This window comes from Sceloporus occidentalis, unplaced genomic scaffold, assembly GCF_023333645.1.
Source record: "Sceloporus occidentalis isolate IW3139 unplaced genomic scaffold, rSceOcc1.0.p SCAF_11, whole genome shotgun sequence".
Classification (NCBI taxonomy): domain Eukaryota; kingdom Metazoa; phylum Chordata; class Lepidosauria; order Squamata; family Phrynosomatidae; genus Sceloporus; species Sceloporus occidentalis.
In genome coordinates this window covers 13,988,755-14,009,153 of record NW_028316991.1, presented here as the reverse complement: position 1 = coordinate 14,009,153, position 20,399 = coordinate 13,988,755, and the positions used below count along the sequence as shown (strand labels likewise).

The following is a 20,399-nucleotide window of genomic DNA, read 5'->3' as shown; positions in this document are numbered from 1 at the left end:
GTATCAGCCTCAACCACATGTACTGGGAGGCTGTTCCACTTATCTAGGATGATAAAAAAAACCCAAGAAGGAATAATTTTATAGAATATAATTTTTTTGCTATGAAATTTCAGCACAATCAATCTCAACGCCTATTTAAACAAAGTATTTTTAGTACGGTGGTCTATGCTGCAAATGCTTTGCCTGTTATGCCTAACGCGGCCCTGAATCTCAACCAAACGCTGCAATCCAATGTGAATTTTCAGCAAAGCATTCAATTCTTATTGTATAATTAAAAGGAAAAATGCAGAATAAGAACCCGTCTCATTTGAAACTGCGTATTAATTGCTTTTCAGCGGCCCCCGTAAACGTTATACTCATCATTTGCAAGACAAGCAAAGACATTTCAGACATCATTTTCATAACAAAGACAATGATAATAAAAAGATTAATCTAGCAGAACTTTTCAGATTAAATCCAGGGGATTAGTGCATTTTTATACGAAACAAAAACAGCCTCTATCTTTAGATATTGCTTTTACCTTTCAATCAGCCGCTGCACATCTGGGAAAGCAAAATCACCGCTTTCATGCGAATGCATGAATTCCTGCGCTCGCTGGAACTTTTATTTAATCCTCCTATCCTCGGTGAAATCATACAATCTGCCTGATAATCAGCAGCTGCATTCTCCCTAATTATCCTCCTTTCTTCACTCCGTTTAATTATCCGTCATGCAGGGTCTGGGTATATAAGTTCCCATTCTAGCACGTTTGGTGACATGTCCGGCCCAAACATCCTCCTGCGCTTCCGACCCAGCACACAAGCTGGGGAAGCAGAAGAGGAGGGTCACGGTTTAATTCCGTTACCCTGTGCTGTATATAGCTGGAGGTCAAGCAAGAATTTGCCCTATAAGGAGGATTATGGTACTTAGCTGATTAGTGCCGGGCCGGTATCGCCTGTGAATACATGTTGTAACCCTTGGCAATCAAATTATATTAAAAATGTATCCTTCCAAATGCAGCGTCTTTGAAATCCATCACGTTTGATGTATCTATATATTATATATATATATATATGCACGCATACACAAAGATGTCTGATGTCCCTAGCTGGTCCACAATGTGGAAAAGTGCTGAAAACCTGCTGCTGTCCTTATGAAGCCCTGCCTTAATATAACAACACAGGTTAAAGCTCAAAAATTATTTTCCGCTACATATTTCTGTCCTCAGACATTTTTGGGTTTTATGAAGGCATCTGACTGAACGCATTTCTACAATTATACTCCATTACCTTCCACCAGCCCCCCCATGTGTGATGACCATGAGCTTCCATGGAGGTAGATACATGAGCAAAAGTAGATTTGGCTACCGAGAAATAATGGTTATAAAATGGCAGCAGAAAATGTTTCTGAATTAAAAGAAAAAGGCACGTTTTCAGGAATGGTCTGTAAGAGGTTTGTCTACTATGTCAGCTTCTGGGCAATCAATGGATAGAATGGTCTGACTGATATGCTGAATATGATATGCCTTGGAAGGAATATAAAGCCTATCGCAATTTACTCAAAAAAGCCAACTTGTCTAAACTATTTAAAAACAAATGAAGAAGGTGCATCAAGAAGATGATTCATCGCCACTATTTACTCCCAGCTGCAGGAAACATCAGATGTTTAAAAGATCAGGTTTAAATATGAAAGGTAATAACTCAAACCGCTGTAATACCTGCTGAAATTCTCCTTCAACCATTTATTTGGCTACAGAATGCATGTTAACCCTGCATAACTGTTTCTAGAAGTTTCCGCATCATATTCGGTGGTCGTTCCCAAAAGTCATGAGAATCGCATGTTTTTACGATCTCTACCTTCTCCTTCATGTTCTAAGGTATAGTTAGATTTGTTATGGGCACAGAAATATATAAAATCCACCTTCAGAGCTTTCCTGAACCTAACACAAAACTAAAGACCGGTTAAGGCAACATCAGGGACAACGGGCAGACTAGGTGGGCTGGATGAGTCTTATCTGCCGTCAATGAACTGCAGTGAAGAGGTAACTCTGCTAGGTAGCTACCAAGGTTCGTTTTAAACTAAATTAGAGGCCAATGGAGGTTGTTTCATTATCTCACGCCTCTAGCAGAACTCAAAGTACTTCAGTAGCATTTTTATTAAATACATTTAAAATTTCCTGGAGGAAATGGTTGAGATGATGTCCTACAGATGTTTTTGTTCCTTTAAGGAGCTCAAGTTATGGTATAAAGTTCCCACTTGCACTTATGTGATGCTTTCCTGAAATTATTAATATATCCAAAGCTCTACTGTATTTGAATTCCATATTATGTATATTACAAAAAAACCCTAAATGGATTTCCTTTCAAGAACATCTATAAAATAAAGTACTGTGTGTGATATTATAGAACTATAATCTAAGGAGCCTCTCCGTCATGCAAAGAGCTTAACAGGAACTGAGCAATTGTGAAATGTCCCTATATACCAACTTTTCATATACTAAAATGAGATGTTCTGGATCTGAGTTGGAAAATAATAAATCAAACATTTCTAATACAGTTACACCATGTCAAAAGTGTGTGGAGCAGAAAATTAACTATAACAAAGTTACTAGACCGTCTGGGAAGATATATTGCTAGTCAAGTCCTACTTCCTTGGGCAAGTTTATTCTTTCCCTGGGCAGAGGAGTTCTGTTTTGCCGCGCACACTGCCTGCCCACCCTCTGCCCACTTCTTCCCCGGAGCTCCTAATAGGCATGCTGCCAAGAAGCAGTTACCATGTAAGTCACTGGCACGGTTCCTTGGATGTTTGCAGAACACAGGAACAGGAGAGGCACGCGTAATGGAATTCAAAATCAGATTGTAGCGTACTGTGGCGGTTGGCGATTAGAGAGAAAAATAATTTGGAAGTAATGTTACAAAAGGCGGGCAATGTAACAAAGCAGCAGAAAATGGGGCTTCCAGAAAAAAAAATGTTCATGCACACAAAATAACCCAGACATGTCTAAGGTGGAAAAACTATACATTATTCTGTACTTACCAGTGCTTCGTGGGACTCTAAAGGATGTGTGCTGTCACGCATTAGTCCACCTACTATAAATAGGTTGGATAAAGACATCATGGTCTACACTTCCAATTCAGCCATTGCACATGCAGAGCTCCCAAATTAGTGTTATGAACCAGGCGACAACTTCGGGACTGTTAGCAACTATGATTGATTCCTCTTTAAACAATGTATGTATATATGTATGTGTGTGTATATATATATATATATATATATATATATATATATTCTGTATATATGAAAGAATAATGGGGTCATGTACTAACTCACAGGAGGTACTAAAGTTTATACAGTATGGTTTATTTCTTTCATTCCTGTTTTGCACTCCTACTCTTATTTTCCCTGGCATGCTTTAATATTCTGTTTATTTGCGAACGTGGTTTGCTAATGATTTCCGCAATACAGGTTTGTGGTTTCAGCAGCATTTATGAAAAAAAAAAACCCTAAAATGATATTCAGTATCTGGATAGCCAGATGTCATATTTAAATACCATAATTAGCCAAAAGTGTTAAAATTCATACAAGGGAACTCCTCACAGATGCACAGATGCTGTGGAACGCCACATTCAAATGCAAAAAATGTCTGCTGAAAATGTGAAAAGAGCTTTTTTGTCTGCTGAAAATGAAAACATTTTTAACATTAAGATGGGAAAATGCACACAAGAAAAAAAACATTCTGTGTGCCTAGAAAATGTTAATGAAAAAAGTGTCCATGTTACAAAATTCATTTTTGTTTCACCTGAAATATATCTGCATTAAATCCATTTGAGTAACTTTGATATTTAAAAAGTAATGAGAATATTACATATTACTGAGGAATTCAGTTGATTTTTACCCTAAGAAAAAATCTTTTTTTTTTTTTTTGCAATTTTGGTATCAGGAGGTAAAACTGTAATTAAGCCCAATGGATCAGTAATGATTACAAGAAATGTCACTTGGAAACAGTACACAAGGAGGGAGCTGCCAGTATAACGGAACACCAGAGAAAGCCTTGCCAAAAACATACTACCATTTATTGGCCTTTTGGGCTCAGCTGCTTCGGAGGCAATGGAATCAGCCGTCAATCAAATGGGAGTCCTGCTGTTTTAAAGAAACGCTAATACTCAAATGTGTTTATTATAGAAAGCAAAACAACATAATCTCCACCGAAACAGCACATGTTTTCCACCAATAATATTCTTTAGGCTAGGTTTCCACTTGTTGTTTTTTTTGCTAAAAACGCCCATAATAACGCCAATTCAGCCACACGGCGGGTTTTTTTGTGAAAAAAACGCTGCGTCCAGATGTTAGCTGTTCTTCAATAGGAAATCGCACAATGCCATATCCACTTGGCGTTTTTCTGTCTGGCGTTTTTCTGTTTGCCGTTTTTTTTAGTCCTCTTTGGCGTTTTTCTGCTTTTTTGGGCTCTGTGGCAGTTTTTCAGAATCGCAGCATGTTCACACTCTGGCGTTTTTTGCAAGGAAATCTTGGCGTTTTTCTCCAATAGAAGTCTATGGGAGAGAAAAAACGCCATGAAAAAGCTATGTGGGTTTTACCTTGGCGTTTTTTATGGCGTTTTTTCCCACAGTTACAATGCAGAGGATGGACCCAGTATCTGTGTGTCCTACGAGAAATAGGCTGGAAGCAAACAGTATTCACACAAAACAAAGTTCATATTGAATTTTACACCATTTGGAACAAACATCCATTACAAACAAACATACGCGACGCATCAACTGTATCCTGCGTGCCAAAAGCAACAGCAAACATTTTGCACCATCATTTGGGGCCAATCTTCCTAGAGGAGCAGACATTCGGAATAAAGCAAGCCTTACAAACCACAGAAAAGAGACAAAAGGGTCCGCCGGGGCGTGTAAGTAGAACTCTACCAAGGAAATGACATCCGGAGGGGGCAGATACTTGCCATTTATCCTAATCCCTTTTAGCTGGGTGACAAAACTGGTTAAAGTTAAGAGTCTTTCTTTGACTAGTTGCTCCACCCTAGAATATTTAATTTTAATAAGAGTTAATATTTGAATGGCTTTGTTTTAGTCAAGTAGAGAGCCGCTCGGGAGGTTGGTGCGGGTTCTCCAAACATGAACCTGCTTTGGAGAGAAGTCAGAAGTAATTTCAAGGAGCTACTTAAGGTTGTTGAGACGTACATGACTGATGAGTAGCTTCTTCTTACCTTGAAGTCTAATGAGTAGCAGAGAGCACCTTGGAGATTATTTTTATGGAGATGTTTAAGAGCAATGTTTAAAATGTTATCTAATCACACATCAAAAAGCTCTGAGCAATTTGGCAAGTAGTTCACTTGGTATCCCTATCAGCCTAAGTGCAGTAATTCTACCCAAGCCTCCTTGGTAGAAGTTTGGAAGGAAGACTCTTCTGCTATGGAGATGACTGGGTTTTCCAGGTGAGACAGATACTAGGGTCAAAAGCCAAAGGAACTTCCCTAGCAGATCCCTAGCAGATGGCCAACATCTTTGAGCCCCCAATTTTATTAATTTACCAATATATAGAAGGTACTGAGAATACAATATACATATCCAAGCTGCTTAAAAAAATACTCCAAAGTGTCCATCAAATGGGGTCGCAAAGAAAACCCCCATACTAATTCATAGTATTAGTTATGAGTCTTCCACCTTCACTAATGGTTTTATTGATAGGAAACTAACATGTAGATCACTAATATTTCCTGAAAAGTTATGATGTGAAAAGGAGGATCAAGACTTTATTCCTGGATTCCTTCTAATGAATTATAAAACATTAAACTTTCTCTTTATCTGGTGTCTATCTAAAAAAAAAAAAAGTCAATCATGCTACCAACTCCAACACGTGATATATTCATCTGTTAGATCAAAGATAATTGTATCAAACATTTAATTACTTTGTATTCCTGAGTATAGTTTTGCTATATACACACTAGAACACTGTGGCCATTTTAACATGGAAACATACATTTTTATATTTTCTACCTTGTCATCGTTTTAGAAAACCAAAGATTTTCGGAGAAATTGCGTAAATGGCAAATAGTTGCTTTCCTTCAAGACGCCATAATTTTATTTGCCAGTTTTGTACGTGTATAATTGAACATGATTTATGTATGTTATAAGTTATATAATAAACAGTATTGGTATCTGGCAGAAAATATTAACTTGTTTAAAAAGTGCCTACAAAGCTCATTTTCTGCACAGCGGTAGGCAGAACCATCCAGAAATCTCCCCCGAGGAGACAGAGAAAAAACACCAATTTGGACCACATACATAACCTCCAATCAAAGAGATTTATTCAGCCGCGGGACCGGCAGGACATGGATTTCAGAAACGACTGCTCATTACAAAAAGCTTATTTAGCAACAAACAAAAGCCCTGATTGCATATCATAGTCAAAATGCTTCTAAGAAATCATTTGAAACTCTTTTTAAAACGCCATTAAGACTGGTCTGTACACCGTAAAGGACTGGAAGAGGTTTATCTAAGGATTGTTTCAGCTGCCTGGCATCAAGGAAGAGAATTTCCTGGGATTCTAATTGATCCATTTGTTACACAATCTCCAAAGTCTTGTGAAAAAGGGTATAAACAGGAAAAGATGGCTCATCCATGATGCCAAACTAGGCATCTGCCAAGCCTCCAAAGCGATGCCAAGTACAGTCGTTTTTAATAAAGGAGGTTAGTGATCGGAGGCAACTTAATCACTTCCTCATCATGGAAGACAGACCCTGCTGGCATAGTCTACCCCCACCATCACTCTCAACCCAAACATAGGGTATCATCTGATAGAGGGTGCGGATAATATTCAGTAGGGGAATATGATTATCCGAGAAGAACGATTACATGAGAGGCTACGGATATAAGTTATTGGCAGTATGGTTACCCACAGGATGGGGTGGGATTACGATACCACATTCCAGAGAGGGTGATAACATCAGGAAGGAGCTATACAAGATTTTTACGCTTACAGAGGGTAACTCTTACAAAGGGCAAACTGACCAATTCCACAAATTAGGTGGAACCGAGAAATGACAAATGGGCTACTACAAAACCTTTGCCTCCCAAAACAGTCTTGCTATTTGCAAGACAGTCCCGATTCTCGGGCACTGTCCCCTGTTCCTGTCCCCTTTTGTAGGCAGTGGGGAGCATGAGCCGGTTAGGGAGAAGCAAGGATCTCCCCTACATGCAAAGCTAGAGTTGGAATAATGAGTGGTCACCCCCGACACACACTTCTGGGACCCTCTTCTCAGACCCTCCTCAACATAAGTATGCAAATTTGGATACCTAAAATGTTGGTGGGTACGCTACACCGCAAAGAAAAAAAATGGCCACAGAAGAATTAATTGATTGTAGTGATGTATGGCGCGTGGTAAAGTTGTATGTACATAAAATAACCAGTAACCCTCTTGCCTCTTAAGTGCTTTTAGAGTGAACGCTTTCAAGGTCAGGTACATAAGTTATTGTCAAGTTTGAAGGAATAAAAGTGTACGTTTAGTCAATACAGGTGCATAGATTGATCGCTATTTCCTGTTTCGATTATCAGGTTCCTATAACTATTGTACTGCTTACACAAGCATTTTTTTCCAGCCTTTTTTAAATGAATAATATATATATATATATATTATGTTAATAATATGCATAAACATCACTATTATGTCCCTTTTCTCCAGAACTTTTATCCAGAATTCCCTAAGTTTTTATGCACAGGGAGAAGAACACAGAAATCTCGATGGCAGGCCGTTCCTAAAAGTAAACAGACCTTCCTTCTGCTACAAACCTGCTAAAATCAGCACTAAATATATTTGGATTCACTCCTATTAATTATTGGGTTTAATGTGGATATTTACTATCATTTCATATTAAACATTTGTATTCATTATTTCAATGTTCTACGTATTTCTTAGATTAGTTGTTGCATTTACTACGATCCTTGGACAGGTATCTTAATTGTTCAGCTATAATACAAATGATCGTTAACTGATACCGCAATCGTGATACTGACATTTGTATGGTTGCCATATCAGCTACTTTTGTTTTAGGGACACATATCCGTTTCACATGTTGCTGGCCAGAATATGTAAAATGCTGCCCCCTGCAGTATACGAGTTGTAGAACCTCACAGAAGGGACTCAAGCTCAAGAAGTCAACCCTACGCATTTGTGAGAGGGCCACGTTGGAGATCTCCAGCCATTAATGAGCTACACCTCCCAGCCTTTGCCCGCTGGCTGATATTTACAGGGGTCCAAGAACAGCTGGATAGCTATGTGTTAGATCTATTCCTAAGTGTATGAACTAGATTGAGCCTCTATGTGATTACTGCCATGCCATTTAAGGAAAAAGGCTAATTGTTTAACTCTCTCAGTGCTAGGGTGAGCAAGGCATAGTAATGTGCTAGGCTACACATCCTTCTGGCAAGTAAATAGTTAAGGCACGTGTGGCATTAGCAGCCCATCAGGCTAATGCATGCCTTGTGTGGTTAATTTATGAACACCGATAGAATATCTCATTAAGAACAGAACTTCATACCAAGGCAGCATGGCATTGAAAGCCGCCTTTCCAGCCACGCATAAATATTTGATTGCCGCTTAACCTACCACTTGTGTAGACAATGCTCTTTAAATGCCGTTGGAACATACAGCACAATTGTACGTACTAACACGTAGACGCGAAGAATCTAAACGTGGTTTCAAACAGCTTGGCTCATTCCATCTCACTACAAACCCCGCTTTTAAATACCAGATTCAGTTACAAATGTATTTTTTCCGCGTTTTCTTTAAAGAAAGTGTAAACGGAAAAACAGCCTGAAATATTTTCATAAATGTGAACTTCTTCCTATTGCATGCCTTAAACTCGTTAAGAAAGAAATGCCGGTTTCTGGGGAATACTGCACTGCTTATAGCAGACAACAATCAAGATAAGTTCTGCTTTTGAATGTAGAAATGATACATGACTTATGACTATTTGAAATCCCCGGGATGGTGGTCTCTGTAATGGTTTGCTTTCGATCTTCACTTATGGTATTAGAAAACTTTTTAGAAAGTGCCACGAAAGACTACACATTAAGCGTGTTAATTTGGTTGTTAATTTCTGACAGTATTAACTCATACAAAAAGGGGTTAATTTTTGCTCTACATAATCTAATTACTGTTCTAAGACGGTGATATTATTCACATTGAAGGCAGGCGCAGCAAGAGCTGATTTTCAGCTATTGAGAAAACTCAACTTCAATGATGGGCGGCCAACCAATTCAATGATGGGCGGCCAACCAATTCAATGATGGGCGGCCAACCAATTCAATGATGGGCGGCCAACCAATTCAATGATGGGCGGCCAACCAATTCAATGATGGGCGGCTCCAGAGCATTACATGGAAAGTACTGTATTTCTGTCATCAAACTCATGGTTCACTCACTCACTGTCAGGACCGGGGACGGCCACCTACCTCACGGCGGGGATCGCCGTCGTGGGGAACGGATTCGGGACGCCAGCTCCCTCGTGGCGCGATCGCTCGTCCGCGGGGAAGGCCATATCCCCGGCCTCGATTTTGCCGCACGCCGCGCTTGGCAAAAGCGCGCGCTTTCCTCGTGGCGGGGGGGCGTGGCTTCGTCCCGGAGGATGGAGGGAGGCAGGAGGGAGCTGCCAATCAAGGGAGGAGCCAGACTCCCTTACCCCTATCCTTCTCACACCAAGGGGAGGGCACCAGGTGTGTGGAGGAGGGGAACAGGTGCACAGAAGAGGTAATCAGGTGGGAAGGGGAGGAAACCTCTAATTAGAGACCCTATAAAAGCCCAATAATCCCTTCACAATTTGCTTGCTAGTTGAGCCAGTTTCCTGTGGATTCCCTATCACCTACTTCTCGAAGATTATTGAACTTTCTGCTTGACATTACGGTATTTGACCCTTTGTTCCCCTTTATTGGATTCCTCTACTTGCCTTGCCCTTTATCTGGAACTGTGCCTTCGTTTACGAACCTACGCTGCCTGCCTTTGACCTTGGAACTGTTTTTGACTACGCTGTTTGCCTTTGCCCTTTATACTGGAACTGTGACCTCGCTTATGAACCTACGCCGCCTGCCTTTGACCCCGGAACTGTTTTTGACTACGCTCCTTGCCTTTGCCCTTTATCTGGAACTGTGCCTTCGTTTTTGAATCTACACTGCCGTGTTTCTTTCCTTGGAACTGTATGTTGTTTATTAGTTGCTCATTAAAACACCTTACTTACCAAACCTGCGCTACGCTCCGTTCCTGTTTCTGACACTCACACACACACCTTCTCCATCACACTTCTTCCTTTGTCTCTCTTTTGCGTCTCCCCTTTTTCCCGCCCCTTCTGTCCCCACTAACCCAGCTAACTCAAACAAGCCATAATATTATTCCATATTACCCGCTGCTGCCTAGTCTGATCATAATGCTAACTCTGCCACAGTCCAATCATAGCACAGCAAGTGTTCTCTGATTGGACGTTGCCATTATAACAGCCGAGCGCAAGTGACATTTTCCACAAGGCTTTTATATATTATGCCTCTGTATAACATGGTGCTCCAGTATGCCCAGCCAACCCATGATGGAAAATATAAATCTGAATTGAAATGCGGAATACATGCTATAGATGATTTTCAGCGCTGATATCTTTGATGTGTCAGTTATTTCTTACCCTTTAGTAATTCTCCACTCACTGTTTTTACTTTATGGCATTACAAAAGAAAAATCTACCATCTAAAATCTGATGCCACCAATACAACAGAAGAGACTAGATGTTTGTTTCTATTATTTGGCCAGACCAATTTCTACTCACATGAAATTGTTGAATTTAGAAAAGTAAATGTTATACCTTTTTTTGTAAACTACCGTAATTTTATTCTGAATCCTCCATTACTTGAAGAGGTAGAAGATGTTCCTCATCCATCTTAAAAGACCCAAATAATTTGGAGTTCATGCAAGAGAAACCAAAACCGTCAGGGTATTTATTTTACAAACGCAAGGCTTTAACTCTTATGCAACTTACACAGATTTTATTCTTCCTTTCCGTATGGATGCTAATGATGTCATCTATCACTGCTTCAAAAACCTTGATCTCATTTTATGGACATGGTTCTTCTGATTTTTTTTTTTTTTTTTATAGATAGCAATTAAACCCAGAGAAGTATTTTCATACAGATAAAGAGATCCAAACACCATTTAAAACAAATCTTTACCATTCTGCACGCTTATCATTCAAGGCAACTGCCCTCTACGTAACTTTTAGCATAACTAACGAGGTCATTGACGTAGGTTTGATTTGGAAACCAACAAATAGCTGTGTGTAAGAATTAATTTGTTTTTGTTACTTTTTGGGGTTTCTATAGTAAATGTTTAGAAACAGGTCAATAATACTGTGAAGTATTGTGCTCGATGTATGGTTTTCTTTATGGTGTAGAAAAAGAAACTAATTATGCTTAGTCAAAAAATAAGTAAAACTTTAGTTTTCATTAGTTTTATAGTAATAACACTATGTCTATGATATGTAATGGGATACATTTTTTTAATCTCACAGCTTTAGCCAACAGTAACCCTTTGTAATGATACATGAGTTATTCTAATCCTCTAACAATAAAGTAGTTTTTTTCCCCTGACAGGACAGGCCTTGGGGGGGGGGGGGGGTTGGGTTGGCAGGAGGTCAATTGCTCCCTGTTCTTATTATGAGATGCCTAATCCATGTAGCCCCTTTATATGGCTTTATGTTCCCAAATGTGTTCCAATCTGCTGTGTTAATGAGACACCCTACTGCGTTACCCCCACAGGCCAAATGATGATAGCCCTCCCATGCCTGCAGTCTTGAAAATTTGTAGATCAAGCGGTAATAATGGGCTGAATTAAATGATGGTGATAAATCTAGCACATTGCAACCAAATAGCAGTCTTTGCTAAGATTACAGTAGGGAAAATACAAATCAGTGATACCTTGTATCTTAGTTAATGGGCCAATGGACCCAATGGATCTCAATGAATTCAATTACTTGTCAGTAGACTTTTCCAGCGTCTCTCTCATGACAGGACAAACTCACAGACCAACTCGTTATAATCACGCTTGATAAATCAGACCAACACGATCCAAGTACAATATACCTTTGGCTCTCTGGGTGCCATTGGATTGTCACAATCATCTTTCTTGAGGCAGTGCTCAGATAACAACTGAAGGAGGGACGCCATTGCCTGTCTTTGAATTAAGAGACTGACTGTCCATGTAGAAGGGGATCAACACAGGAACTCACGAAGAAAGGCATAGGGGTGCTAATCCATGTAATGATTTATATATATATATATATATATATATATATATAGTCTACAGTCACGTAGCCCTCTTTATGACAGGTGGACAGGAAGAACAGTATGAGAGCATAGAGAGGGCTGTATTAAAATACAAGTTTTTTAAGAGCAAATACTCTGAAAAATACCCCTCATCTTATATTCGAGGTAGTTTTATAATCCGACCTCAAATAGAGGTAAAAGTCCACAAGAGCCATACCTGGGCTGTGGACCACCAGTGGAGCTCCTGGATGAATATGTCCACACTTATAAGCTGCAGCACATCGCACAGTTGACTATGGATTTACATACACCCATGTATAATTTCTCAATTCAATTCTTGAGCCGCCGTAAACAAAATTACTGGCCTGTGACTCCTTCGCCTTTAATGTGATCAAGGCAGGTTAATTTTCCATATGACCTTGATGCTATATATAAGTAGGTTAACTGCTGACAAAATGTACACTGTGGATGTTAAATATAGAAATGAGAAAGTTTATATCACCATTAGACAAGCTAATGTTATTGTTAAGGTGGTCCTCCAAGGAATTAGACTTAGAGGACAGGTTAAAACCCAGACTTTTGAATATCTCCCAACAGTCCTGGTTTTTGCAGAACAATCCTGGTTTTTCAGGCAGTGTCCCACTGTCCCAGGTAGCTGTCCCACTGTCCTGCTTTTGTGACTGGGGCTGACCTCATCCTCTCCCCCACCTCTAGCCACAGACGCTAACACAGGTTTGGGACCTGAAGTGTGAGAGGGGTTATATTTTGCAGAAAATGATGCAATAAATATTTTAATGCATTTTTTTAATTTTTTTTTAGAATAGACAATAGTATTTGGGGCTTGGTATGCCAATGTTAACACCACTTTTGGTTTAGATAGGTCCTGAACCTTCAGCCTTAGATGTGGACTATAGAGATGGAGATATACTTAAAAAAAACCCCAAAAACAATTAACCTTTTTAATAAAGTCGAACTTGAACAGTTTAAGCGCCACAAACAAACAAACTTATTTATATGAAATAAAAATCCACCTTAGGTATTTATCCTGGGGGGAAGCTATCTCATCGTCCTTCTATCCGGATTTGGACAAGCACTCTTGTGCACTTCTCTATTCAATTATTTCCCCTTAATGCTGTCACTTACTGCTAACTATTGGTTCAGGCAATCTTTGTAAGGGTTCAGGGAGAAGGGAACAGACTTCAGTACAGGTAATGTTGGCTGTAACCAATTGGGCACACTGGGCACATACTGATCGGATGGCGCCCGTTGACGCCTCGCATTTACCTTTATTGCTTCTCGTGCCAAAGATCATGTCCTTAGCCACTCATTGTAAATGTGCAGGAGTGTAGCATATAATTTATTGGTCCCCTTCTCTTCAAATATAAGGGCCAATATTAATTCCCTATATCCCTGACCCATATTCTCTGACGGAGCTGGTAACTGTACTGATGGTCTTTACCAAAAGGTACCCTTCAATCTGGCTGTCAAATGAAACTAAACCATGGCGTTACATGTCTCCGCATTAGATGCCCCAATGTTCATATGGAACGTCAAATGTTTCTAGGAGAAGAACTAGACCCTCAAATGAGCAACATCCGCCACTCCTGGTTTACAAGTCAAAACGACAAGCCTTTATGTAGCAGTTCCTCTCCAGTAGGAGAGAGACTTAAAATCCAATTGCATGCAATCAAATAAGAACTGATGTGGAACATAAAACTCAAAAACAAGTGTAATCATGTTTTGCTGATACAGCACTCTTAGCCTTAAAGTGTCTCTCAAGAGTACCCTTCACATCTAGCCATTACTGATCCTTTAGAGAGCAACATGGCAGTAAGGATGCATAGTGTTGAGGCAGCCTGTAAAGGTTTAGTTCTCAAAATTCTATTATCTGCTTCCAATCAGCTGCTACAACATTACAGCTTACAGTGTAGTTTAGATCCTGTCGCTTTCCAGTTCTTTAAATAGGTCACCGCTTCTACCGGCAGAATGTATTCAGTCACATGCCAATATATGATATCATAAAGGTTAATGTATGCTAATTCGTTTTAGATGCACATGTCACATTTTTTTATCTCAAATTGTTGTATTGTTCCATATATATATATATATATATATATCAATATATCAAACAATTCAAGTAAAACCGAGTAAATAACTAAGCCCATATTGATATCTACACATACATACACCCTATGTATATGAATTGGATATTTGATGAGACAGTCAGCACTAACCTGTTTTACATAAAATTGGCTGGACATTCATTTTCAGTCTATATAGAATTTATAATTACAAGAAGGCAGATGAGAATACCACAAGCGATTTTCTTTTTCTATCTAAAAAATAGCAATGGCAGTGAAAGTCTGGAAGATTATATCATCATTCATCATTGTGTTAGCTGAGAACACAGCGGTATTTCTGTGCAATTCAGTTCAGCTTGGCTTGGCATGCCACGCACCAATTATGTAGAATAAGCATTTTCGACAGCCCCTCACCCCCTTCCTGAATTCACTATTCAAACAATAAAATAGGAAATCTTTAACTACTCTGAAAAGGTGCAGTGAAATGAGTTATACAACATTTTTTATTGCAGATATTTATGCAGAGAATGGATTTTGCCAGTCCTTAAACTAGAAGTGAATGACTGAACAGTTAAAGGTGGATACAATGGACAGAATAGTTCTGAATGTAGAATGTTGGCCAGACAGATGTAATGACGGTGAGTTCCATCCTGAGTTAGTTGGAAGTTTATCAATAAGCTACCCGTCAACTGTGAGCAGCCGTGTTACTACCATACCCAGGAACTCTCCGAGTTGGACCAGGAGTCTCCGGGTGGAGAGCTGCTTCCCTGCATCTCCAGGTGAATCCTCTTTCTCTGGCCACGTCCACTATGCACCCACTTCCCCTCTAACGCAATGCTTTCTGGGGATAGCCCTTCCCCTACATGACACTAGCCACGCCCCATGCAGGACTAGCTCCACCTGCACTGCTGGCTAGCACTGCAAAGTCACTCCTCGGACGAGGGAGAGCTCTGGGTATCCTGCCATGTAAAGCTTCTGGATCCAAGTTCTGATTGTCACTAAGCTGTGATCCAGGATTAGCCAGACTTCACACAGGACGTGCGCCGGGCGGCTGGATATGCCCAGCTGGGGGCCACATTTATGTAATTTGGTGGCCACTGGCCTTAAAGTGCCAGGGTCACCTTATCATCCACAGTATGGCCAGACAGAGTAGAAATATGTAGATACCCAACAACAAGTTTATCTGATCCTTGATATGTATATCACTATGAGGCTAGGTTTCCACTTGGGTTTTTGTCCTGTGTTATTTTCTTGATGAAAAACGCCAGGGAAAACGCCAAGAAATCTGCCACTGCATTCTCCTGCGTTTTGGCGTTTTTTCTGGAGATTTTTCTGGCGTTTTAGCCTTTCTGTGGAAATTGCTTTTTTGACCTTAGGCAGTTTTTCCAGCCTTTACACGTTAGAATTTTCACCCAGCTAAAAGGGATTAGGATAAATGGCAAGTATCTGCCCCCTGATGTCATTTCCTTGGTAGAGTTCTACTTAAACTCGCCCCGGCGGACCCTTTTGTCTCTTTTCTGTGGTTTGTAAGGCATGCTTTATTCCGAATGTCTGCTCCTCTAGGAAGATTGGCCCAAATGATGGTGCAAATTGTTTGCTGTTGCTTTTGGCACGCAGGATCCAGTTGATGAATTTTCTATTTCTCGTAGGACACACAGATACCGGGTCCATCCTCTGCATTGTAACTGTGGAAAAAAACGCCATAAAAAACGCCAAGGTAAAACCCACATAGCTTTTTCATGGCGTTTTTTCTCTCCCATAGACTTCTATTGGAGAAAAACGCCAAGATTTCCTTGCAAAAAACGCCAGAGTGTCAACATGCTGCGATTTTGAAAAACTGCCACAGAGCCCAAAAAAGCAGAAAAACTCCAAAGAGGACTAAAAAAACGGCAAACAGAAAAACGCCAAGTGGATATGGCATTGTGCGATTTCCTATTGAAGAACAGCTAACATCTGGCCGCATTGTGTGGCTGAATTGGTGTTATTATGGGCGTTTTTAGCAAAAAAAACCCAAGTGGAAACCTAGCCTAAAGGAGACAATTTAATTAAAAAATGGTTCTAAAAGTAACAATAATTCAAAACACAAAACTAAAATGACACACCCTAACAAAAATCTAAATTCAAACCCCAATCACAACAAAGCTAAAGCCACACATATATAATGCATTTAAACAAAAAAATCCATAATTTACTGATTTACTTCTTTATGCCATCCCACACTTTCCACGAGACAGCACGCAGCATATGTTGTTTTTAGTGGTGGCAAAAGTGTTAAAATATTATGTATACTGTTTGCAAAACTCATTACCTTCCTACAACAATTCCAAATCGGAACAGTGCAGGCGGCTTGTAACAGCTGAATCTGCAATTGTGTTGCTCCAGCAATTTTTCCAGTAGCCTTGATTATGACGATATCAATAAAGACTGCAGATTTTAAAACGCTGGTAAAAAATGCATGGGTTTAGCGGAGAATAAGAGCTTTGTTAACAAATATTCTATGACCCCAGTATATAAAATCAATCCCGGGTGGAACCTCAGTTGCGTAAAATGATTATAATATTCCCTTGTTTTTTCTCAATGTTTTAAATTAAAAAAAAAAAAAGATTGGCGCAGATAAATACACAAATGCGATTGAATAGCACCCCCCCACCACCATAAGCTGCGATGGAGAAATTAGGTTAAAAAAAGATATATTGACTCATTTTTTCTCTTTGCTATGAGGATTGCTAGTCAAGTACTTGTGATAGATTTCCTGCATTGAATCTGCCCCAATATATATATGTATATATAGGTCCTGATGAAAGTCTGAAATAAACAAGACTGAAACGTTGACTTGAAAACCGAAGTTGTTTGTGTGATTATTTGGAAAGTCCCTGGAGTGCCGGTAACTATTTTTGGACTTTATATTATTTACTGCTACAGTTATTTGGCACCGGGCAAAAACTTGGCATTTGGAGTGCAATTGTTAATTTTGGACTTTATATATATATATATATATATATATATATATATATATATATATATATAGTCATTTACGGTATTAATGCTGATTATATATATATATACACAAGTCTAGATTTTTAAAAAAAAAATCCAAAATATGATTAATTGTTCTGACCAGTCAAATTCTCGGTAATCATAATTGTATATATATAAAAGTGTGTGTATGCAGAGTGTATCATGTGTCTTTTTGTATGTACATGTATATATTTAAGCTGCTTATGTGTGCATGTTTTGGTCAGTGGGAGCTACTGATATCTGTATGTAAAATATGTGACAAAAGTAATAAGTTAAGACAATGGTATTATTGGATGGATCGTAATCTTCAATCGGAGGGGTCGGTAAGCAGAGAGTGAATGGAGATGGGGCAGATCCGGCAGAAGTCAGGGAGGAATGCTTTCTCCTCGGGGAACCAAAATAATGCATCAGGTCTACGGAGACATCCCAGGGATTTCCCAAGGACGTATTAGACATTTTATGTGTGAAGTTCTGTATGTCAGGGGCATTTTATCATGGGGATAGCATCATCCATTAGAAGGCAATGGTTCAAGGACTGAGCATGACAGCATTAGCTTGACCAGATATCTCCGAGAACGGCAGAGCGTGTGTTGCTGACATTTTACATCGAGAATCCAGGAAGAGCTCGTAGGGGCTTGAGCCATTACTTTAGGATGCAGACTCAAGATGCCATGTGCAGTGTTCCTTTATATTGGACAGGTTTATGTTATCTATATCAGAAAGGTATATATATATATATATATATATATATATATATATATATATATATATATATAATATAAGGCATGTGGTCAGAGACTCAGTCCGTCCAAGTATCAGATGCGTAGTTGTGGGGCCGAAGCCTATCCAGTATATGAGCGTAAGTCTGACTTCAGCGGAAATTCTTCGACTTTGCAAATGAAAATTCGTTTAAGGAAATAGACTATGACAGATATTAAATGTGCCTTGAAGCGCATGAGCAGACACATAATCATCTGTAATTTCAATAATTTTTTTCCCCCGTTTTAGAAAGACAAATCCTTCTCTCATCCTTAGACGTGAGATGGAATGACCCGGAGTACATGAGGTCTTTCACAGAAGCTCTCTGTGACACCACTAATTAGTCTGAAGGTGCCTTTAGAGAGTCACATAGAACAAAGCTGGCAGTATATTAGTATAGTGACCTCTAATGTGGTAAATTGGATTACTAATTAACACTCTGTGATAGAACTCGGAATCATATCACCAAAAGGCGTATGCTGCACGGTCACAGTATATCACATAATGCGTTGCATGTTATCATACAAAAAATACATGGACTGCCAAGGATAATAATTCTCAATCTGCCTTAATTACATTTAATTCTGGGTGGTGGGTTCTACTGGTGTATTTATTGGTGGTAAGTGGTTCAATGGTGAGATCTTGACCTCAGATGTATTATCACTAGTGGCAAGGGTGGGAATAAAAGCAGTGGAAGAAAGACTTGCACCATTTGTAGAGTGAACATCTGTGCCAGCTCCTGATAAACCAACATGAAAAGATGCACATCCAGAGAATCTCAGCAAGTAGGGCCTCTCATCTCTATACTCACAAAAACATACAAGTCAAGATCAATGAGCTCCTTAATGCTAACTATTCTAAGTACAAATCCTATAACCATGGCCTTGACAATCCTGTCCTGTTCATAATATCTCATACCCGGGGCCATTCAACAATATCTACTGAGCGGCAATAAGGATACGTGGGAGACACTGCTGGGAACCAGCCCAATGGACATTTGTCTGGTTTGCCCGATGGCCAGTCCAGGCCTGTCACTTTTTAATGTCATTGCCTTCTTCTTCTACAGAACTGAAATCTAATAGTAACAGGTTTCTGGAGATATTATTCACAAGCTGGTATTTGGCATTCTATTCTCTTTTGGCGCTCAACATTTATTTAAAGCCTATTCCTCTGCCACCAAATCTGTTCCACTGGTACACATGAATATCACATGAATATTTCTGGGATTCACATGAATATTTCTGGGATTCACATGAATATTTCTGGGATTCACATGTTTACTTGATCAACAAGTGCCCCCATTGCCTATACAAACTGATAATTGTCCATTTCTCAACAAGATGGATGAGAGGTTCTGAAGGACACACGTATTAATTGTTTAATCAATACTCCTAAGAAAAAAAGGAGCGTTGTATAGACAGTGATCTTACTAAACCAAAGAACTGCCAACCAAGCAAAACATCAGCCCAAGATCTGCCTCTTCTCGTATAATTCTCCAATTGGGTATATACTTTTTAGAAATGTTATTTATCACGTAGTCTCAACTTACTGTATTGGAGAAGGTGGAACGTCACCATAGTTCTGGAAGGATCGCCGATGTCGGATCTAAGCAATGGTAATGCAGACTGGACAACTATTGACTTTTTAAATTGGTGGACAATCGGTTCTTAGAGTATTTTACATAATTCACTTGAAAACAGAGGTGAAAGAGGCTTAATGTGATATTGCGGTTTATCTCAGCAGATTAACTCATGGAGAAAATTGCTGCTAAAAAAGATATCCATTACGTTTTCCCCTTATTTTCAGCCTAAAGAATCTTTATTTTTAGAATATTCAGTCACTGGAATTTAAGAAACTTGTCCCTTTTATGCAGAGTTTTATTTTTAATTTGAATTTCTGTCGTTAATTTTGAGAGATAACGGATGTATACATTCTCTGTAAGCATCAAAGGAGTACCCTGGTATTTTTTAGCCTGACATATACATATATAGGGAAAATAGCGACAAGCATATGGTTTTATTTTCACCTTTATATCTTTGGCTTAAGGTATATATAAATATCTTAATCTTGATCTTTTCTTTAGTTAAAGTTTAAGTGTTTATAAGCTTCAAAACAACTAAAAAAATTGTCTTGACCTCCTTGGGGGAAAAATGTCCCCCATCCTGGCACTCAGACTTACTTGTCTTGGTTTTTGATGAGAAGATCTCAAAATACAGATAGGTACTACTATGATCGATGTCATTT

The 20,399-nt window shown here is 39.2% G+C and overlaps 1 protein-coding gene across 37 annotated transcripts in view; it reads right to left on the bottom strand.

Moving 5' to 3' along the window:
• Positions 1–20,399, bottom strand: part of LOC149305615 (regulating synaptic membrane exocytosis protein 2) — a 271,086-nt gene that overhangs the window by 156,627 nt on the left and 94,060 nt on the right. Inside the window, exon 5 of one of the 37 annotated variants that reach the window (XM_089477198.1) lies at positions 5,121–5,156. The exons of the other annotated variants lie outside the window; for them this stretch is intronic. Within the exon in view, the coding sequence (XP_089333324.1) occupies positions 5,121–5,156 (36 nt within the window). The remainder of the gene's footprint in view (positions 1–5,120; positions 5,157–20,399) is intronic. 37 annotated transcript variants of the gene reach the window in all.